The 24,164-nt window shown below is 38.8% G+C and overlaps 1 protein-coding gene across 1 annotated transcript; it reads left to right on the top strand.

Moving 5' to 3' along the window:
- The first annotated feature begins 4,419 nt into the window (after positions 1–4,419).
- pcsk1 (proprotein convertase subtilisin/kexin type 1) lies at positions 4,420–23,120 on the top strand. The gene is made up of 14 exons (XM_053477764.1): positions 4,420–4,778; positions 5,738–5,842; positions 6,237–6,362; positions 11,500–11,646; positions 13,956–14,032; positions 15,639–15,727; positions 15,842–16,014; positions 16,153–16,365; positions 16,772–16,872; positions 17,608–17,841; positions 18,019–18,176; positions 18,274–18,407; positions 18,871–19,032; positions 19,685–23,120. The coding sequence occupies exons 1-14, from the start codon at positions 4,593–4,595 to the stop codon at positions 20,087–20,089; spliced, it is 2,310 nt and encodes a 769-aa protein (XP_053333739.1). The 5' UTR covers positions 4,420–4,592; the 3' UTR covers positions 20,090–23,120.
- The last annotated feature ends 1,044 nt before the right edge of the window (positions 23,121–24,164 follow it).

Genomic DNA, 24,164 nt, shown 5'->3' with positions numbered 1-24,164 from the left:
ACATATCAGGTTCAAATAGCAGTAATTGACCTAATGATGTGAAAAGTAAAAGGTAGTGGTATTGGGCACAGTGTTTTCCTTTCCGTTTTGACGCAATATTGACGTACATCACTGTATTACAAGATGAAGGACCGGCAGCAGGTCAGAGCTGAATAAAGCTCTCCGTCTTACACGATATACGCCAGTGAATTTCTTCCATTAATTTCCCACCTTCCTGTAATGTACACACAGGGAAGGACGTCATTATGACGTCCGTGTGACATAGAGTAACCCCTGCTGTCTCAGCCATCTCATTTCCACTTTCATTAAAGAGATCTTTAGATGTATATGGTAGAGACCTTATTTCACGGGTCGTTACACATTAGCATGTCTGATATGCAGTCAAAGAGTCAAAGAGCAGTCGGCTATACTGACTCATCTAGCTTTGTCAGGTCAGGATTTCTGTTCGAGCTTGCAAGGTTGATCTGTGTAATTAGCTCGCTGTTTCCTGCATGATTGATGGTCAGCAAAACAAGCAGTCCAGTAAAGCATTAATACACTTGCTGAAAGCAGGTTTTATATATATATATATATATATATATATATATATATATATATATATATATATATATATATATATAAAATGGTGTTGTTGTAAATTATCTATAGCAAGCAAGATGGTATAAGTGGTTGCTCATGGTTGGTTTAGTTTGCTTGGGCTGGGGGTTAATAATGCATATAGCATTATTATTAGAAAGCTATGAAGAAGTAGAGAAACAAGACAAGTTGGATTGTCTTTAAACAAGAAGACAAGACATTTTTAAAGGAATGATGTTTGCATTGTTACATTGCAAAGCTTTATCCGAAAAATATTGCCTTTGCATTATCTTATAGCCACCTCTATCCTTTCTTTTTCATAATAATGAAATTTTAAGACCTTTTTTCTTTCTTTTTTTAATAATACATTTACATGGTTTTGACCTGCACTAGTCTTAATCCATAGGAAATATCCCTTATATTGATAAGACATTCCTGTTGGTTCATTAGTAACACCATCCAGAGAAAGTACTCTCCACTGAACCTCACCAGAGAAAGGTTACTGTGCCATCTAGGTTACGACACCAAGTTATTACAAAATCTGTACATTGTTATCTTGGTGATCTTCAGGTCAGCTTTTTCACTAACAGAATAACAATATGACCTTAGGAGGTGTTTACCAGCTCAGTCTAAAGACTGGATGTGACAGCACTCGGAAAAAACACACTGATTCACACTTTAGCTTAGCCAGTCTGATAAGGACCTACCAGATAAGGAGAGAACATCTGTAACTCCACATGGGTCTCTCAGACCCTGGAGACGTGTGGCAGCAATGTTACCTGATCACTTTGATGAGCATAAAAAAACTTATGATAAGACAACACATTAATCAATGTAGTAAGGGATATAAAATATAAATATAAATATTGTAATATGTGTGTGTATGTCTGTAGTGTGTATATATATATATATATATTTCTTTGTAAGCCCATCTGCTTTAAGGCCTCCCAGTACAAAGTCTAGCTAGCTGCTATAAAGGTTCTAAAGCAAACATGTGTTGCCAGGTAAAAGCAAATAGCAGCTGCTCCATGCACTGTTTGCTCAAGTACAGTTATTATCCTCCAGGCACAGCACTGCATTATCACACCATTCGCTCACTTACATTAACTGAATATTTACTCATTTACCCTTCAAATAAACACTATAACGTATAGATTTCCCCGAAAATTGATTTTACATTTCTTCTTTTAGTTTTGCAGAGGCTAAGATTTTCAGATAATTGGAACATTTACTCTGCCAGTAAAGCAACCTTTTTTTTTTTTAGTGCAGTCGTAAAGAGGTAAGGAAATGTTTAATTTGGGTGAGATCATCAGATATCTAATAAATACGAGTCATTTAGGAAACTACTTATTCACTTCCAAATAAGTAAATGTCAGCTGTGCACTCAATTAGCGTGTGGAAAAACTAACAGGAAGTGCAGATGGAAGACGTCAAACTGCTGTCTATAAATCTAGCACAAGAGGATTTTTCTTTGGTTCCAACACAATCCAAGTGCATTTAATAGTGTACGAGGGCTGGGCGGCCTGTTGGAACCAATCAGCCACAAGCTACAGTGATGACATGCACTCTGCACATGCTCTGTAGGGTCTGCTGCCTGTCTGCTAAGCAACAACAACTTTCTTCCACTTACTTAAGTTATAACCTGTACAACCAGTAAAGCAATTAGCAATTTCAACTCATCAACCTGGCATCTTGACTACCAGTTCCTTTCTTGTTAATGGGATGACACCAATACAACCTGGCCACACACACAGTGAACAGGGTAGATTTTACTATTAAATCCATTTCTAAAGATATTGCTTTTGTTCAGACATAATACTTGGTTAAATGACTGTACTAATTTCTGTTTTGAAAAAAGGAATCATTAATGTTAGAGTTATTGTCTGCTGAATAGCTTTCTAAGTTACTCACAATTAAACATTGAAGTTAGACCATCAGCCAGTCAGGCTTGTAACCATAAAATGTATTTAAAGCAGCTTTTAATGAGCTTCATGTGCTCCGAAAGCACAAAGAAAAAACATGCTTACATGGAGACAGCCGTTTTTTCCCCAGCTTGCAAAGTACCTCTTACACGTCAATATTTAAACCTATAAATCCCAGATTAAGCCTATAGGTGGCAGGTGTTATTCATATGATTGATATCGATATCTCACCAATGTTTGTGCACCCAATCAAAATTGACATTTAAGTAATTTTCATCTGGTCCACTATGTAAGACATATGCTACTTATATCTACTGTACCACAGAGATGAACTGAACACAGCCTGAGAAGTCAGTTATAACATTTTAATCTTTTATTATATTAAATCCTTTATTTTTTATTCTGTTTATCCTGTATAGGGTGGCTTGGGTTCAGGAGCCTATCTCAGGAAAGTTTGGGCACAAGGCAGGGTACAACCTAAACAGGGTGCCAATCAATTGCCCACCTGCACACACACTTACACATTTATACACAAGGAGAACATGCAAACTCCACACATACATATCCAAAGCAAAAATCCTGACTCCTGAAAAAAAAAAACCTCCTGACCCTGGAGGTGCGAGACCATAATGCTAACCACTATGCCACCACTCCTTTAATAATAATAATTTCCAAAACATTTTTTTAATTATAAACAGTGGACAGACTGTCAGATTAATGTATCAATAAAATGTCTTTAGAATATTATACATGTATAATATAAATATATATTATAAAAATCTGAATTTTGATTAATATTGATATAACTGACGCCTCTCTTCTTTATGGGCTTAAAGGTTTTAAGAACCATTTTTATAGTCCTGTTCTATCTTGGTTTGGTTCATCCGGCATATCAGGCAATGGATGGTCACTGCCCCGGAGATATAGCCATCATTTTTGTGCCAGGTACTAATGGGGTCAGGTTAGTAGCTTGAGGGATGCCCGATTGTCATTCACATACTACAGCGATTTTGAAACAGCAATTCATGAAACCTGCATTTCTTTAGATCGTGGAAGAAAAACCGGAGTACACAGAGGTAACACGCCAAGCACATGCAAACTCCAGACCCAAATGGAAACCAGGACCCTGGAGGTGCAAGGTGACAGTGCTAACCACTAAATGACCGTGCTCAGTCCTATCTTGGAACCATCCTGCGGTTCATCACTACTTGTTCCATGACCTGATCTCATTAAACAGTACACGTTCCTTCATGTGATGATGTGCCTTATATAGTAACCAAACAGATCCAAAAAATGGATAAATAAATGGATAAAAATAAATATAAATATTGGTGAGGAATAGTAAAACATAGGAGGTAATCTTAGTCAATGCATCTTCGCCTTTTCACTGGAGCTGTTCAGAGCTGCGGTGCTGAACCGACTCGATGACGCGCATCCTGTCGTCAGTGTTGCCCTAACTAAAAAGCAAGCTATAAATTAGATTTTTTTTTTTTTTTTTTAATACAGGATAGTACACAATAGTAAACAGAATAATAAATTATTGAATTTATTCATATCATCAAACGAGTTCTGAGATCAGAGACTCTCTATCTTCACTTAGATTAAAAAAAAAAAAATGTTGTGGTTATTTATAGATAAAATGTCCCTTCCCCTTTGCCTCCTCCTCCTCCTCCTTCATCTCCATCTCCCTCAGGACTCGAGCATCCTACCCCAGGTAGAAATTGACGTCAGAGCGTTTTCGCAAATTGACGTGTAAACATCCCTTCCCCTTCCCCGAGTCATTCACTGGTGGCTTTTCCACGCCTGCTTTCAGTTAGCCCTTCTACACTGCCATCCGCACCATCCTCCCCTTTAGAGAGGGGAGAAAAAAGAAGAGGCAACCTTTAAAAAACATATTTATATTTATACATATATATATATATATACATTCGAATTTATTCGTTATTTATTAACCGTTTATTTATTTGCTTGCTTATTTATTCATCTATTTATTTAATTCATTCATTCATTATTTCCTCGGTTGCGTCTTAGATCGGTCCGATTGACGATTAGACGGTCCGCCTACGTTTCTCCATCCCTGGTGTTCAGTCTGAGATGGAAGTGAGATGTCGGGCTCCGTCGGCGGTGCTGATGCTGCGCGCGGTCCTCGCGCTCCTGCTCTGCGCTGTGTGCGCGCGCTCGCAGCGCCAGTACTTGAACGAATGGGCCGTGGAGGTACCGGGGGGTTTACGCGCTGCCCGGACCATCGCCGACGAGCTCGGGTACGAGTTAGTGCGACAGGTAGGAGGATGCGAAACCACGCACGTCCCACGTTACTGCGTTTAAACGCGAGGTTTTTGCTTCGTGCAAATTGTTTATCCTCTCTTGTTAGAATCCAAATAATGCATTTCCTTTGAATGCATTATGGTTGTAGATATTTAGGTAGGATATGATTGTGCATATCTGACTTGACTTTAGGATGATTGATTACCATGGAGAAAATAGCTAGAAACACAAGTTTAAAATATTCCACAGGTTGCTTTGTGTGCCACCCCTTGATCTCTAGACAACCAAAAATACTTTTCCTGGTGCCTCCCCCTATTCTGTATACCATTCATTGCAATTACACTTGGAAATATGGATATATATTTCCTTATAGTATAAAATTTTTTATTTTAGCAAATAGACTGAAGTTAAGACTCTTGAATCTAGCTTTAAGATTTAAGCATTAATTAAAGGTGTGGATGCATTTCTAGGTAAAATATACATAAAACTAATGAAAGTGTACACTTGTGGTTCACCAAGTGACATACCTATTTTTTTTTCCTTAGAATGTAACCAAAATATACCATAAGACTTTTTAAAATGTTTTTTTTTATAAAGATAATCCAGTGAAAAAAACATTCTCTATTACTCATTACTGGCCTTTACTTCATTAATAAGGTACGCATTGGAAAAAAGGCTGCTTGTGGGATTTTAAGTATTAGCGACGTTCTATTAATGGACAAATTTACATAAGTTAATTCATTTATAACTAATACATAAGTAATTTACTCAAATTTACAGAAATGTAAGTAAGCTTAAATCCATTCAAGCATTATTTAAATAACAAAACATATTAATTATAAATAACTAGTTTTTAGTTTTTATTAACCTTACTGGAGCTGGTTAAAAATGGTTACCTTGGTTAACAAATGGTAGGTAGGTAAATTACCACTGTTCAGCTTTTACTCAATCCATGATTTTCTTATTTTTCGCAGATTGGGGCCCTACAAAACCATTATTTATTCAAACATCACTTTCATCCTAGCAGGACCAAAAGAAGTGCAGATCACATAACCAAAAGGCTGTCAGAAGATGACCGGGTAAAATCTCTCAGAAATCTAAAAAAAAAAACACCTATCCATGTCTTATAACCATATATGACCTGTTGCATTGTCAGTACTTAATACAGTTTATAATATTTTAAAATGTTCTCATGTTTGATATTAATCCACCATTCACCAATCCATCCATCAGGCCAACCATCTATCCCTCTGTCCATCCATTAATCTGACTTAATCTAGTCATCCAGCTATCTGGAGGCTTTCCATCTATTCATTTATTTTTCCATATAGCCATGTATCCATCCAACCATTCCTCCTTCTCTCCATGCATAAATCCATCTGTCGCTCCATAAATGTATATACAGTATGTGAATATATATCAATATTTTCTGTTTCTCTCTCTCTCTCTCTCTCTCTCTCTCTCTCTCTGAAGGTGTCTTGGGCAGAGCAGCAGTATGAAATGAAACGAAGTAAGCGTGCTCCGATGGGGAGCAACTGTAAAGACTGCTCTGTGGACAAACTATTTGATGACCCCATGTGGAACCAGCAGTGGTACTTGGTAAGTTTCCTTTGGTTGGTTAGACCTAATCCCAGTGTGCAAATTACCCATTTCCATTTAGTATGTATAGCATAAATAAACATTTAATAATGCTGGAGGTAAAGTTTAAAAGAGAGGTTTCCAAATGGATCATGGTCATATCAATAAAGAAAATAATCATCTTCATGATAGCTTAATGACATAATTAGGATGTCAATAGGAACAAAAATTGGTCCATCCATCCAAATCAAAATTCTGCATGGCAATCAAACTCATAAAGGACGGCAAAACTTGCAGTCAAATCTTGCAGAAATAAACAGAGATATACCTCACAGAAATGTGGAAAAAACGTAAAAAGATTATGAGTATATACTGTACATTATATGCAGACATCAATTAGAATTAAACATATATAATTGACAATAGACAATTAAGTAATGCCTGGACTGGACTCAGATTTGGAGTTGTGATGGTTCCGGGACCGACACGGGATTCAGATGTGACGTTTATAAACTATTTCTCTATGAGCTGATTTTAAGAGCAAGCACACAAACACATAATTAATCCGCAGTTAAATTTTACATTTCTTTATATAAAATTGATTGATGTTTTTAATCCCAAATGGCTTACAGGGTTAATAGCTAAAACCCATGCTCAAGGTTGCCACGGTGAAAGATTAGTGGTACTGAAATTTTAATTTGCAACCTTAAAATTAGTACCCTAAAACTAGTTTTTGGGCCACCACTGTCCTATTAAGTGACCTTAGAAGCCATAACTGTAAAGTCTGATGCCTTATTCACTTAAAATATGGGAAATATTCTGGGAAAGAAATGCACAAAAAGATAGAGAAAGAGGAAATCAGCACACAGAGGAGGGAAGAGCACACAATTTATTATAAAGGAGACAAGTAGCCTTTGTTAAACCAAACCGACTAATTTTGTTTTAGCACCAAGGGCTGTGTTGTTATTTTAAACAATGCATGTGTCCCATTTCTACCAGATTTACCCTTCCATCCAATCAAGCCTTGAGCTGTAACCCACTTTTCCATCTAATAGAATTCTTTCTATAACGGCATGATTTTGCTATTGAATTCTCAAATCTGATTGGTCAGAAGGCGTTGATTCATTTTCTATAACAGCGAAATAAAATTCCTCCTCAAAGCAATATATTCATACACTCAAAATCTCTTAGAATAAAAATGCCTTGACAGGAACTTGTTTGGTGGACGTTACACATAAATGGTTTAAAAAAAAAGTGAGGAGATGCTCATTTAGCAATTTTGGAAGAAGTCTCCACTGTCAGCTCTTTTTAACAATGAACGCTAAAGATATAAATAACTTTGTTGTTTCTGACACGGGAAAGCGTGATTGTTTTTTGGTTAGTAATAACTCAAGCTACATTTTTTGTTGTATCAACTTCAAATTAAAGGAGAAAAAGAAATACTGAAAAGGGAATCAATTCAAGATACAATATTACAACAAAATATAACAGTGCTGGTCCTTAACACACTTGGTCATTTCCTAATAACAGCAGATCTGGTCGTGTGTATTCATTAGATATGTTTTCTTTTGCACTTTCCTTAGTGTAGTTTCCTTAGTTTTCTTATTAGTATGTCATATTGTGGTATAGTGGTATTATTATTTTCTGGGTCTATCTTGCTTTTATAGTCGTAAACCAGGATATTGGAACATCTGAGTCACCATAAAAGGCACATAAAGTTATTGCTTCCCGGAGACCTAACTGAACACCTCATACAATAAATTCCAGCTTGATTTGGTGGATGTTTTTTAATCTGTCTCTTAATATCTACTGAATATCTTGTGAGTAAATCAACAACAATATATCCAATAACAATTTTTTATAGTATGTATTATAGGTTACCATGGTACATTATAGGACATACCATAGTATTACTGTGGCACCATAGGACTTAGTTAGATACCATGGCCCTTTAGTGGGTCCCATGGTAGTACTATGGTATGTACCATATGGTGTAGTACAGTATTATTATTAGTAGTAGTAGTATGTAATCTGAAAAGTTTTAACATACACTATGGTTTTTTATTAATTGTACATATATCCAATAGTACAATCCTATATAAATATAACCATTATGATATGTACAGTACAGAGGTTCATAGATGGATGCTATAGTATAGTATCCCGGTACCAAAGTATGCATGTACCTGTAGAACCATGTACCATAGTGTGGTACATGTACTATATCAGCAAATAAGTACCATGATACTGTGAGAAAAATACCATGGCATCATATAACATACCATGAACACCATGGTACTCATACTTTAGTAAAATTAGAGTAGTGGGTGATTCTGTGAAAGTATTCTTCATGCTTTTTGTTTAAACAAGTAAACAATTTTAAATGTTTTTTTTTTCTAAAATATAGTTCATCCAAGCATGTGCTCAATAATAATGTGTATATCAAAGTGAAAAGTCTACCATCTCATCACACTAAAACAAGGCAAGTCCTTTTTAAAGAACTAATTTGCAAAAGTGTCTCGGTTTGCGTGGCAATTGTGTGTGCGGTACGAGACATTGTAGCGCAGTGGTGCATAGAGAAAGAGGGAGGGGGAGAGGGAGAGAGCGAGGATGACGTGCGAGGACCGGGGAGGAGACAGGATGTACCGAGAAAGAAGGGAGGGCAGAGGGAAAAGACAGATTGTCATGGAGTGTGGCGAATACATTACCTTGTGGCTCTCGATAATTCAATCAGAGATGACTCACAAGACGTTTCTCTCCGTCTCTACAGCATGCCGCATGCTGTAATTGAGAGGGTGTGGCCAGTCTGAGCGTGTGTTTGGGTGGGTGTTAGTTTTTCAGAGCAAAAGATCATAGAAGAGATCTGCAGGAGATAGCTAACATGGTTTTTTGGATGACATATTGATTTTGGTTTTTGCTGTTTATCAGTATAAAAACACACTGTTACATAGTACATTATGTGTGAATATCTAAAGGCTTTGATCATCCTATCTAAAAATTCTGATACATGTACTATCTTTGCTCCCTTCCCCCTCTCTGAGCTTAGAGATCTGAGTTATGAGTCATTCCAGAGGGTCGCGCTTGTGTAACATCAATGCACCCTCTATCTCGAAGCTCTTTATTTCAGCCCTTCTCTTAGCTCTGAGTCATCAGCAACGTATGGCAGGGTCTCTATTCCCTGTCCATTAACCAATTAAAGCTGACACTAATGAGCTTCCACTTTCCATCTCGGGCTTTTTACACAAACAACACATTCCCTTTATCAAATTGATCACTTCGTTCTTCTTGCTTTATTAAAGCCGTGTTTGCATTTCTGTTTCTAAGGGTTAATAATCTGTCTAAAGGTGGCATGTCTTTGTGACACGGCAAGGACTGAGAATAGGCTCCTGAAAGGTCAACATGGAAGATTATATCCATTAGGCTTTTCATTTTAAACAAGAGCAGTTCAGCTTTGGAAAGGCAAAACCTTAGGATTAGTACAGAAACCTTTTCATTATTCTTAGGTTTATTTGTATGAGGGCAAGATGTTAAAAATGTTACTCACTCTGGCTCTAAGTCTTTTTTATTAACCTTCAGAAAAGACAAATACATCATTTTTCGACATAATCTCCTTGCTTTATAATACATTACGTCCATCTGTCATCCAGCTTTTGAATTCGCTCATTAAAAAACGCTTTAGGCTGAGCTGCGAGCCATGAATGCACCACTGTCTTCATTTCTTCATCAGAAGTGAATCTTTATCCTCGTAGGGCTGATTTCAGGGGACAAGACACAAGACAGATGAAATTCATATAGAGTGAGATCAGGACTATAGGGACAATGCTTTAACACCAAAAAAAACAAGTTAGTGCAGAGTGTCGGCAGTGCAGACGTACAGTACAGTACAGTACATTGTCATGCAAGATCACAACGTCCTTGGATAGCATTCCTTAATCCGAAATTTGTCTCATTGTAACATGCACTGTTTATTTCATTACTATTCCATTTTTGCTTGCGCCACATTTACAAATGAACTGAAACATGTTCACACCTGAACAGTAGTGACTGGAGAGATATAGACAAGAAGTTTGTACTTTAACCAGAGTGCTGATCATTTTTCAAATTCAAACCAAAAACCTCTAAATTACAGCCCTTACAAAAAAGTCAACGCATGTGACTGTTAAATGTAAATGTTCTTTCAAAAGTTTTTTCTCTAATATGGTGAATTTTTCATCTATAGTATATGATTTTATTTTTTTATGCCGTTTTGCAGTCCGTCTCACTGTAACGTGATTAGTAAAGGCAAGATGAGTCTATACAGAGGGTTAATAGGCTTCGTCAGAGAATGCATGTTTAAGAAACGTAAAATTTTAAAAACGGATCTCCAAACAAAATATCTTTCAGAATTGCATGATATTATAATTAAGACTTCTCAATAAGTAGTCCAAACAGGAATGGAATAAATCACTTAGTTAATCAACAAAGAACAAGTAAACACAATAGGGTAATCACAGGAGAGAGCTGAAGATAGGATCGAACCCTCTCCCAAATGTATCTGGAGACACGTGCGTGAGAGCGGAAATTTATGACAATCATTTAGATAAATGTCAAATTGCTTATTGAAATAAATAAAGCATTTCATGGAAGGTCTATTCTTGTTGAAAACTACTTTAAAACTTTGAATATACTGTTCAATGCATTGATGCAGTGATGTAGTGCTTTTATTGCCAAAGAGTAATTTACTTCTCCCCAGCCTGGCCTTTCTTAATGCTGGAACTGGCATAACACGCCAGCCATAAACCATTAGCCACTTACCATATTTTTCTCTCCGATTTATGGGTGCAGGAGATCACCTTTTGAAGCAGAACAAATCATCTAAATAAAAAACCTTTTACTAGAACATGGCTTAGGTATTAAAAATAGCCCTCCGTTTTTTACTCGATTGGTTACATAACCACGGTACAATTCTGGCACATGGACACAGATTTACAGGTTTTTTCCATCAGGCTGCCAAGGCAATAATTATAAACTGTAAATCATGAATGGTTGAATTGTTTGCATGATACTACAGCCATAAAGTGAGAAGGACACACACACTCACGCACAAATGCTCAAAGCCAAATAAGCCTATATTTATATCCTATTTAACCTGTTTCCCTCCTTCTATCCTGCGCTCTAGCAAGACACGCGGACATCGTCGTCGCTGCCCAAGCTGGACCTTCACGTGATCCCTGTGTGGAAGAAAGGCATCACGGGTAAAGGCGTTGTCATCACCGTGCTGGATGACGGCCTGGAATGGAACCACACCGACATCTACCCCAATTACGTAAGTGCATCACCATAGCAACAAACTCACGCTCCGACACCTTACCACTGTTCGACTGTTTCCATGGTGACGACGACCCCCCCGCCACCAACCAGGCGAACGATTATCTGAAGTGACCGTCACCGGAGCACGCAGAGGCGTCTAATGAAAGCGCTGTGTGTATGGAGACAGAAATGCTTCCACGTGATTTTAAGATACTGAAAAATAAGCATTTTTGCATTCTAGCATGAGCTGTATTCCGGAGCGTTGTATTCCGTCTCGTGTTTACAAACCGACGAGGCTGTAAGAGAGCCGCTTATCACTTGAGTGTGGGCCTTTTGTGGGTGATCATCAATAGATGTGTGCAATTAGAGGCCACACACACACACACACACACACATACACAGAGACTGAAGGAGATCGAGTCTGTGTTTCCGCACAGATGGAGCTATAGTGTCTGTAATTATCTTTACTCAATCAGGAGGCTTTTAGTGTCTCCTTTGTAGAGTGACAGGAACACTCAAACGTTCTGTCCTACGATCAATACCAAATGTGTTTCCAGTCACGGTTCGAACCTCGTCCTGAGATTTGCACTGTACAATTTTATCACCCTGATTTTGTAGCTAACTTGTTGCTATGGTGCTGTTAAGGTCTTTCATCTGAAGCCTAGGCTGTTGCTAAGGTTTTGCTTAATTGTTCTACGTCATTATGCTAATCATTGCTAATTTATTTCAGGTTGATGTTAAGGTATAGCTAATATCTGCTAAGCTGTCGCTGAGGAGTGTCATGTTTCTAATGTGTTTCTGGTGGTTACTGTGATGTTCCTACATTTTTCTAAGGTTTTTGATATGATTTTTCTATTGTGTTGCTAAAGTGATGTTAAGGTGTTCCTGGGGGTGGTGAGGCTGTTGATAAGGTGTTGCTAGGCTGTTCCTAAGGTGTTTTTGTGGTTGTTAGTCTGTAGCTAAGGTGTTCTTATGGTGTTTAGGTGTTTTGGGTGTTTGCTAGGCTTTAACTATGGTGTTGCTGAGGTGTTTCATGTGGTTGCAAGGCTGCTGCTAAGATATTAGCAAAGTGTTGATCGGGTGTTTAGGTGATTGTGAGGCGGTTGCTAAGATATCCTAGGTGTTTGCTAGATGGTAGCTAAGGTGTTGCTGAGGTGATTGTGAGCCGGTTGCTAAAATGTTGCTCAGGTGTTTAGGTGGTTGTTAGGCTGTTCTTAAGGTGTTTTCCAGGCACCAGGTTTTAAGGCACATGTTTTCTAGGCTGTAGGTAATGTGTTGCTGAGGAGTTAAGTGTGTGTTGCTACGGTGTCGCTATGGTGTTGCTGAGGTGTTTCAAGTGGTTGCAAGGCTACTGCTAAGATGTTAGCAGGGTGTTGATAGGGTGTTTAGGTGATTGTGAGGCTGTTGCTAAGATATTCTAGGTGTTTTCTAGATGGTAGCTAAGGTGTTGCTGAGGTGATTGTGAGGCGGTTGCTAAGATATTCTAGGTGTTTGCTAGGTGGTAGCTAAAGTGTTGCCCGAGGTGTTCCAGCTGATTGCAAGGCTGTTGCTAAAATGTTGTTCAGGTGTTTAGGTGGTTGTTAGGCTGTTCTTAAGGTGTACCACATGTTTTCTAGGCTGTAGTTAATTTGTTGCTGAGGAGTTCCGTGTGTTTTGCTACGGTGTCGCTAAGGTGTTGTTGAGAGGTTTTAGGTGGTTGTTAGGCTGTTGCTAGGGTAATCCTGCCATTTGCTAGGCTATAGCTAAGGTGTTACACTTGGCGGCTAGGCTGTAGCTAAGGTGCTGATAAAGCTGCTAGGCTGTTTCCTAAGGTGTTGTTAAGGTGTTTAGGTGGTTGTTGTTCTGTTCTTAAGATACTTGTTAGGCTCTAGATAAGGTGTTGCTTAGGTGTTGATAAAGTGTTTTTAATGTGTTTAGGTGTTTTAGATGGTTGCTAGTCTGATGCTAAAGTGTTCCAAAGGTGCTCCACATGGTTGCTAGGCTAAAACAAAAACTAGCAACAAGGCCAAAAATTGCAAATCATGACAAGAATTCTTAGAGAACATAATGTAACGCTACTGTTTCAGAGCAACAACAACGTTGTCTAAAATCCACCGAAAGGAAAGCGGCAAAGGATTATACAAAATTTAAACAACGGCCATAAAGATGGTGCTGCCAACGCTGGTTAAGGGGTCACACTTCTATATTAAACTGTTCACGTTATATAAGAAACTTTTATAAGATGTGATTATAAGATCCTTCAAAATAACTCAGAGTTGCCATGTGCATGGTATTTCCGCCTAGTGGTTCTTTATAGACAATTTGTTACTCTTTTATTTCTTCCAGGATCCCGATGCCAGTTATGATTTTAATGACAACGATCCTGATCCTTTCCCCAGATACGACTCCACCAATGAGAACAAGTGAGTAATTTACCATCATAATTTTCAGCTTTTAAGTAGGATTAGCGCTTGATATTAAGGAATTAGGACAACAGTGCATGGATCGCTGTTGCTGGGTGCTATTCGACATCATCAGAGCTGGGAAAATGGCAGCCATGATTAAAGCTGTGTGCCTGCTTTAGAAAGGTCTCTTATTCACTCTAGTGTTACTGGATTACATTTATATTCACATTTATATGGAATTAGTTGGGAGATGTTAGCTGGGAGGTGGTAAAATGTTCCAGTTTCTCTTAAATTCTACAGTTGGCGCTTTGAACTTTTCACACCTTGGTATGCAGCACACCAACCAGTTTGGTAGGAGTAAAATGTTTGTTAATTTTGTTTAACATTTGTCAAATAATAATAATAATAATAATAAGAAGAAGAATTAGAGAATAACTTTTTATAGAATAATAATTAATAAATAATAACGTCAAATTGGGATATTTATAAAATTTTGATATTCAGATCGGATCGCTTTTAGGTATCGTAATCATATCATATCATATGTGATCCCTGGTGATTCTTATTTCTACTACACATACAGTACTTGTCCATTATGGGATTAAAACAATCTTATTACATAATAGCACATAGAAAGAGAGAATCCTGGAAAATATCATCATGTTAAACATTTGTTTTATTCAAAAAGTATATACTTGACGATCGAACCTGTTAGCGCATGTGTAATTTCAGTATGACCAACATTATCTTTCTGCAAGTGTAAAATGTTGAATGTTGAGCTGTTATTGGCAATTAGAGGCAGTCATAGGTGGTAGAAGTATGCAATCATTATTCTCCTACACTAAAGCAGCGTCCAGCTCCCACAATACATCTGAGTGACTCATACTAGAGTAGGTAGAGATCTTGAGTGAAGAAACACACAGTGTCAGTGGACCCGAAGTGCTTTATTATAATTGACGGTATTGTGCGGCATTTATAAGTAGTCAAATTATTCTCAAAAGAGGGTTTATTTATAAAAGCTTAATGCTATCATGCTAGCATTAATGCATTAATAACGCACATACTGTATTTCAGATTTGTAGTGTGTAAAAAAGTCTTGAGCCCCCTCATTTCTTCATATTTTGCTTCCAAAGAGTCAGACTTCTATATTTTTAATGGCATCCTGAGGAATAGTTCTCCAGGCATCCATTGTTTGTTAAGCCACACAATGACCTATTAATCATTCAACCGTAAAAACCATCTAACTTAAGGCATAAACCAGTGAGAAACGGATGTAGATGATGACAGATGATCAGGCTGGTGATTAGTGTACTGCTGATGCTGGATGCTGAATGGTTGGAACAGACGAGACGGAAAATAAGGCCGCTCCTAAGGTTGTTACATACTCCCTCCACAGTTCAAAGCCAGGCGGCCAAAATTGCCCGTGGTGTGTGAGTAAATATGTGAGTGTGTGTGTTTGTGTGCCCTGTAGTGGATTGGTACCCCGTCCATCCCAAGTCCCCTGGGATTGGCTCCAAGCCACTCATGACTCAGGATAGGCAGTATACGGAATTAGTGGGTTAGTTATTGTAAAAAATGTATCACATTATATTAAAATATTATCTTGATTTTTTTTTTTTTTCAGGCATGGAACAAGGTGTGCAGGTGAAATAGCGATGCAAGCAGACAACAACAAATGTGGAGTTGGAGTGGCGTACAACTCAAAAGTCGGAGGTGAGAAATCGGTTATTAACTTAGAAATTATCTTAAATGCCGAATGAAGATGTATGTACAGTGTTTAATTATTTAACAGAATAAATGACTATTTATCAACCGATTTATCCTCAGGTATCCGAATGTTAGATGGCATTGTGACAGATGCCATCGAGGCAAGCTCTATAGGATTCAACCCCGACCACGTTGACATCTACAGTGCCAGCTGGGGGCCGAATGATGACGGGAAAACAGTCGAGGGGCCGGGACGTCTAGCACAGAAGGCCTTCGAGTTTGGCATCCAGAAGGTGAAAAATCTTATTAAGATCGTATGTGTTGAGAGAAAAAGACCTACTGTATACCAACTTCCTGTGTACAAATCAATTAAATACAGTATGAATAAAGTTTAAGGTGTAGGAAAGACTTTGTTGACGCTGTGTCCTCAGGGCCGTGGTGGAAAAGGCTCCATCTTTGTTTGGGCGTCAGGTAACGGTGGGCGTCAGGGTGATAACTGTGACTGTGACGGGTATACAGATAGTATCTTCACCATCTCCATCAGCAGTGCGTCACAGCAGGGCCTCTCGCCCTGGTACGCTGAGAAATGTTCATCCACCCTCGCCACCGCCTACAGCAGTGGAGACTACACTGACCAGAGGATTGTGAGTCACTTAAACGCATACACTCCAGCATCCTGAGCTCACATTAAGTGTAGTCTGATTAGACTGAGATTACTCATTCTATATGAACCAGTATCGGGATATATTGTAGTTATCCATACACTTGTGTAAGTCGCTCTAATTAAGGGCATCAGTGAAATGATGGAAATGTGAATCACACCATCAATTAGACAAAATTCAAAGACAATTTCTTTGATTATTGACCCAATAATCAGAAACCACCAGTAGCCCAAATTTAAGTTTTTTATTGCAGCTTGAACGGAGCAAACCAATTACAGCATGTAGTACTACTGGTAATCGACCTGGTTGGTGCGTTATATTGTGACTAAATAATAGATGTATAATAATGCACATACTCTATGTCTGTGTTGCGTCCATTCTATTCCAGACTAGCGCTGACCTTCACAATGAATGCACAGAAACACACACTGGAACATCTGCTTCCGCTCCGCTAGCAGCTGGGATATTCGCCCTGGCGTTAGAACAGAAGTATGTACACATGTTGTCATAACAACACTCACAGTAGATAAATTACCTGTAGCCTACTGTTTAAAGTCTTACAAATTACAATATAAAGTAAGAAACAAAAGACGAAGGAGCATAACGGTAGGAATGTCTCACTGTATATGTAGTTTATTTTATATATACATTATATGGAATTAAATATTTGGCCAAACCTGTTTGGCCTCTTATCCCCAGTGAAATACAATTTTAACGCTTCAGCATTCCAAGACATCTTGGACAATGCGATGCTTCCGACTTTGTGGCAACACTTTGGGGAAGGCGATTTCTATTCCAACATGACTCCGCCCCAGTGCACAAACCAAGGACTTTAAAAACATGGTTTGGTGTGAAAGAACTTGACTGGCCCGAACACAGAGCCCTGACCTCAATCCCATCGTGCACCTTCGGGATGAACTCGAACAGAAATATTGACCCAGGCCTTCTCGTCCAACATCACTGCCTGACCTGATAAATGCTCTGCTGAAGAAATGGGCCTGAATTCCCATGAAAACACTCCAAAATCTTGTGGACAGACTTCCAAGAAGAGTGCTATTATAGTACTTTTATACAGTCGCTGTATAAGGCTACCAACTCGTTACAGCTTCACTTATTACTGTTACAAAGCACTGACACTGGAGACTCCTTCCATAAATGCTAAGTAAATGTCAAACTTACAGTATATAGGTTTATAAAGATGTGTATATGTTTAAATGTCTCCAGTCCTGATCTAACCTGGAGGGATCTGCAGCACTTGGTGGTGTGGACATCCGAGTTCGACCCTCTAGCCAATAACCCTGGTTGGAAGAGGAACGGCGCAGGGCTTATGGTAAACAGCCGCTTCGGATTCGGCTTGCTCAACGCTAAAGCCCTGGTAGACCTGGCCGATCCCGAAGTGTGGAAGCACGTGCCTGAGAAAAAGCAATGCATTGTGAGAGATGACACCTTCCAGCCCAGGTACAGGACTTACAACTTTCTCAGCTGATTGTGATTAATATATACGACAGATACTCTTATCTAAATGATTTGTTGCGTTTTATAACTTACAATTTAATCCTAAAAGATAAGAAAATGCATTTATTACCATACCTAATATCATGGTATATACAATACAAAGTTTGTGCTCTGTTCCAGGCCTTTGAAGGCAGCAGGAGAGATCAGCATTGAGATCCCTACTAAAGCATGCACTGGTCAGACAAACGCTATTGTCTCATTAGAGCATGTGCAGGTGGAGGCCAGCATCGAGTACACCAGGAGAGGAGACCTCCACATCACGCTCACGTCTCCATCAGGTGAGAGGTTACACTTAGAACAGATGCTGTTGAGTCCATGCGGATCTACTGCATTTTATTGAAAATATAATATACTGTACCGTGTTTCTCCATTCAGGTACTACTACAGTTCTGTTGGCTGAGAGGGAGAGAGACACTTCCTCCAATGGCTTCAAAAACTGGGCCTTCATGTCTGTGCACACTTGGGGAGAGAACCCTACCGGCACCTGGACCCTGAAGATCACTGATACGGTAGATAGGGAGACCGCAATGTTTCTTAGAAACACACTGGATAAAACATCCTACATATAACAATAAAATTAAAGGAAACATATTTTTGCTAATAAATAAATAATAATTATATCAATAAATTATATAATAAATGCATCGAGAGCTTTAATGATCATAGAACATATGACATGTTAATACATTACTACAGTATATGTTGAATTGTTTAAAGGTGCAGTAAGTAATATTTTACTTGCTTCTAGACATATAATAATGATTTAAATTGAAAGATACACAAATGTTTACAAAGATTAAAAAAATTTGCCATGCAGTTGATCATTTTAGTGCCTTTTGTTTAGCAATTTTCCGGTTTTATTTGTTTTCTGGCCCAGAAATAGGCTCCACTGGCGCTCAGTTGCCTGAATCTAACATATACTGTATAGGTTTTCTATATCTCTATTTTCCATTTATCTTACTTTCTCTCCAGTCAGGGCGGATGGAGAATGAGGGGCAGATCGTAAGTTGGAAGCTGATCCTTCACGGGACCTCTGAGAAACCGGAGCACATGAAAAAGCCGAGGGTGTACACTTCCTACAACGCTGTGCAGAACGACCGCAGGGGAGTGGAACATGTGGAGGACATGATGGAGGTACACTACAGTGTACTTCTTTTCGCATTTAGTACCAATTGATTAAAGGTGCAGTTTGTAACTTCTCACTGTTTCTAGTCCTGTACTAATCATGGAATTTACTGTACGTTTACTTTACGTTTAGACATTTGGTAGACGCTCTTATCCAGAGTCACTTACAAAAGTGCTTTAAAGTTTCTGTCATTGGAGAGATCCTTACACTGGGTTACAAGGTTACTAACTGAGTACCATCAGTCAAACACTGTTGGAAAGATATTTGTTTATGGACGTTAACCCAAAAACCCAATTGTCTAAGAAACAGATAGGTTGTTAGTCGGTGATTGCCAATGACTTGATTGTATGGACATATAGAGGAAGGAACGGTCAAGATGCACGTCTTCCTCGATCACTAACAGATGGTGAGACCAATCAAGCAGCGCTGGAGGATCAGAGGGAATGATTCATTTCTTACATACATTTTATAAAACTGAAATTTCATGATTTTCAATCAATCATGTCTAGTGTGAAGGTCTTGCCTCTTTCCCCTATACCATGAAGAATTTAGTTAACAATGACAATGTGAACGCTGGCCAGTGGGGGAGTGGGGATGGTGTGCAAATGTTTATTGTTATCATTTATTAATATCTAATATTACATCATGTGTTCATCATAGGAGGCCGTCCTCTCTTCCAAGAAACCCGAGAAGCCACAGCCACCAGCTAAAGTCGCTTCTTCCACTCTTGACTCTGCTTCTGACCCAGAAGAAAAGCCTGCTTCGGCACAGTCTCCGTCCTCCCCCGATGTAGCTCTGCTCCGCCTCCTCCAGTCAGCCTTTAACAGTCAGAGCCCTGCCATGTATCCTCAATCGATGGCTTCCATTAACCAAGCCAAACCTCGAGACAGGATCCCCAAGCAGAAGTTGTATGAAGCCATGGACTGGCTCAAACAGGACACGGTCCCTGAGGGCAACCTGTACAACGACTACAGCGACAACTTCTACAGAGCACAAGCCTATCGGCACAGAGACGACCGGCTGATGCAGGCTCTGTTCGACATGCTCGAAGGAGAGCAGCAGTGAGGCATTGGGGTCGGGGGTTTATGGGGGTTGGGTAAGCAAGATTAGGACAGGGGCAGAGAAGTAATTACAGGGGTACAAAATAAACATAATGATGTAAGAATAAAAGAACGATCCTTTATGTAGGCCGGGAGGAATTGTAATGGCAGAAAGTGAGACAAAGCATATGGATAAAGGTATGAGAGCCAGGCATAGAATGAGACATTCACTTTTACGCATGTTTGTAGTTTTTGTCACCACTCATTCTCATTGGTAAACACTCCCAGACCCGTTTTGTGTATCGCAGTCTCATCAACCCTCCTGTGCACACGACCGATTCTCATTCCTTTTCGTGCATTTCCACATTCACATCAACCCGAAAACGTATGAAAACTTCATATTGTGTAAAAACAAATCCTAAGTTTAAAAAAAAACATTGTTTCTTTTATGATACATACAGTACAGTGCCTTGCATATACTGTATATTCACCCCCTTTGACCATTTCCACATTTTATATGGTTAGAAGGTGAAACTCTTGGTGATGCCGCCACCACCATGCTTCGCCTAAGGCGATGTTTTCCCGAATGATGAGCTGTGTCATGCCAAGGCAGAACTTACTACAAGACCAAAACGTTTTAGTCTGATCGGACCAGTTTAAACTTTTCCAACATGCCTTTTATGGAAATTTCAGCTCTTCCATAAATCCAGGTTTTAATGCATATCTTGTGAACAGCTAATATTTTGGTACATAGCCTCCTCAAGGTAGAGTCATGGGTGTGCCATATTATACACTCCATTTCTAAAATAAATGTTTAACATGTTTTGATAACCAATCTTCACGATGCTGTTCATCTAGGTATGCTCTCTAATAAACTCTATCCAGGAACAGGCGTATTTATATTGATATCACATGACTTTTGCACTAATAATGTGCAACAATTTTTCGGTCTTGCCAGTTTCTGACTCACTGGCTAACACTCCCCTGTGGCACAGCAGCTCCAGTATCAACTGGGGATGGTGGGGCTAGAATGTGCTTCCTCTGAGTCATGTGAGGCCAACCTTAATATCTTTTCAATCTGTTGATTATGCTGCATCACATGGTAGCATAACACATACAGGGAAAAAAACCCTACCTGCCCATGTCTGCATATTTGAGCTCACAGATGCACATGATTGTGGTGGGGAATCCATCTTAGCATTGAAGTGTGGCCGATCCTGAGACATGACTACTAATGACTGTGTCATCGATCTCAAGATCCCCGATAATAAAGTGAACAGTTTTCTCTTGGGCCACTCACCACAGGGGTGAATACTTATGCCAATACACCCAATATGTTTATTACAAACTCTCACTCAGAGTTATTCCGACATGACGTGAATCATTTGGTTATTTCCCAACAGCTGGATGTAAGGTGCTCCTGTAACACCCTGTTTTACTTCCTGTCACATGACCCGTGCCGATGTCCTTTCTCATTCCAGGCCCTCTCTGCCCTGTAGCTGCTTACATTATGCTGCTTTCACTGCCATCACTTTCTGCATGCGCTACTCAATGGAATATTTTCTTTAGAACCTAACGATATAGTATTCGATTTAATATAAAGTTGTGTTGTAAATCTATTTAGTCTCCTACATCCATCTGTTAGTAAAACTCCCTTTTATTTCCACAAATTATCCGAGTAGTTACACCGTAAAGCCTACACAGATGTTCATGTAATTATTAAGAAGCTTATACAGTTATTATTTATTATAATAATATAATTATAATAATATATTTGATAATAATATATAATATATTATAATTACATATTATATTATAATATAATTATTTATACCTCTTTTTCACACAAGCAGGTCATTTAAATGTTTTTTTTCCAAGGCCATATGGTAGTTTGGAAAATCCTCAAAAGATTTAAGAACATACATGGGGTGTTCAAGTCAAACTGGGATTTGTTATGACATTTCACATGAATGAAGGCATAAAATTGATTAACTTCAACAGAAAACTTCAAGCCCAGTAGGGTGATGAGACTCTTAGCTGAAGATCCCTTTTCTGCTCGGATCCCGGTGTAGTTGTTCCCGTGAACATTCACAGAGCGAAGCGCCCGGTTTTTGACTTTTAGAAGAGACGCATCTGTCTGTGTCAACTGTATACACCATCACTTACCAACACCGTTTAAACATTATAAGAGCTTGACTGGGAGTTATTGCCACAACCCCCATACAGTCCTGATCTCGCTCCAAACCTGAGGAGTTCCGGGGAGGCCAGGGTTTCAGATATAAATCATGACTCTGGTGTACTGAGATGATATCCAAGCACTATTGAAACACTGGGATAAGTGCATTAGTGTAGCAGGGGATTATATATAGAAATAAAGTTTTGTTATTCTGCGCCTTCAAAAGTCCCGGTTTGACTCGAACGCCCCTTATTTTTATTAGTTGTTAGACCATCCTAAAAATCATGATGTATGTAAGAGACTATCATCTTATTTTGTATATTCAACAGCTCCTAATATGAAATAAAGATTTATTTTTCTATGGATTCCTAGTAATTTATGCAACCGAATAGGAATAAAGTACATCTAATCTATCGCATCCTGCTGTACCTTGACATCATCTTACCTCATATAAGAAGCGCTCTTATTGCAGGTAGTTTTGTATTTCTGTCAAATCTGAATGATTTCAGATCTATAGATGAATAAATTCGACATATTTATTGTAATAAAGATCTGAAAGGTATTGTCTGTGATTGATGTTGATGATGTGAAATAAGCTTGAACGCTGTAATGTTTGCTCGTTATGATGCTCGGTGAATTATCTGAATCGTCGTTCATGTCACAAGCGAACGCATTAACTCTTCTGTTTACAGCAGGTGTCCACTTCAAAAGCCTGGGTTAGATCGAGTTTGCCTGGTTCTGTGATTGTAGCCGGAAAATATACAGTTCGGATAAACTGAATGTAAAGATGGAGAGAGAGAGAGAGAGAGAGAGGGAAAGAATGAAAAACCTTCACGTGCATCCTGTAATTTACTCATTTTTCAGTGGAGTCAGTGTTTATATATATATATATATATATATATATATATATATATATATATATGTTGATTGATTAAAGTTGTTTACAAAAGCAAATATAGTTTCAATTATGTGTGAATATTATAATATATGGTTTTACATCATAATAAAATGTCAAGCTATCTTGCAAGTGAATGCTTTGTGGTCTGTGTGTAGGATTTTTTTTTTTTTTTTTAGCTGACCCATGGGTTCACTATGGGTAAAAGATTCATACACACAAGCACACAGTCCCGAATCACCTCCCTCCTATAGACTACTCTAATGTCACTGATCGTTCATGGGACAGTGGCTTAGTGGTCAGCACTTTCGCCTTGCACCTCCAGGGTCCGGGTTCAATTCGGGTCTGTGTGCATGAAGTTTGCATGTCCTCCCCGTCCTTGGTGGGTTTCCTGCAGATTAGGCTAATTGGCATTCCCAAATTGACCTTAGTGTGTGAATGACGGTATGTGTCTGCCCATCGATGGAATGTCACAGTCACCCTGCGGCCCTGTATACAGGATAAAGCGGTATGCATGGAACACACACACAGTATCAAAAGCGCAACAGAAAGCGAGTTTATGTTAAACCTGCTGATGTTTGTTTGTATAAAAGGTTATATCGCCATCTTGTGGTCTAAATATGATTAAGCTGTATATGAATTTAGGCCTAAAAGGAAAAAAATATATATTCTGAAATACATTGACTATGTCTCTCATTCTCTACATTATGTAATCTGTATAGGGTCAAGAGAGCCTATTCGAGGGTTCACCTGGGACAGGGTGCCAATGCATTGCTGGGCATACACACACTCACTTACACAACAGGAAATTTTGGAAACACCAGTTACCCTAATTACCAGTTAACCTGTCTTTGGGATAGGTGCGAGGAGGAAACGAACCAAGCACATGCAAACTGCACACATCGAACCCTCAAGCCACCCAAGGTGCGAGGCCACATTAAATTTCATTTTTATAAAAACGTTTGCCATGTGCGTGATGATTTTGAGAATGAGAAGTTAACTGTTGCGTGCCTTTTAATAGGGGAAAAA

Source organism: Clarias gariepinus, chromosome 19 (genome assembly GCF_024256425.1).
Source record: "Clarias gariepinus isolate MV-2021 ecotype Netherlands chromosome 19, CGAR_prim_01v2, whole genome shotgun sequence".
Classification (NCBI taxonomy): Eukaryota; Metazoa; Chordata; class Actinopteri; order Siluriformes; family Clariidae; genus Clarias; species Clarias gariepinus.
The sequence above is the reverse complement of the archived record's forward strand: the minus strand, read 5'-3'. Positions and strand labels throughout refer to the sequence as shown.

Bases quoted from the DNA above. Each gene is read 5' to 3' on its own strand.
- pcsk1 (XM_053477764.1), top strand. From the start codon at position 4,593: ATGGAAGTGAGATGTCGGGCTCCGTCGGCGGTGCTGATGCTGCGCGCG. The intron at 4,779-5,737 runs GTAGGAGGATGC...TATTTTTCGCAG, and splicing joins GGTACGAGTTAGTGCGACAG to ATTGGGGCCCTACAAAACCA. The intron at 15,728-15,841 runs GTGAGAAATCGG...ATTTATCCTCAG, and splicing joins GTACAACTCAAAAGTCGGAG to GTATCCGAATGTTAGATGGC.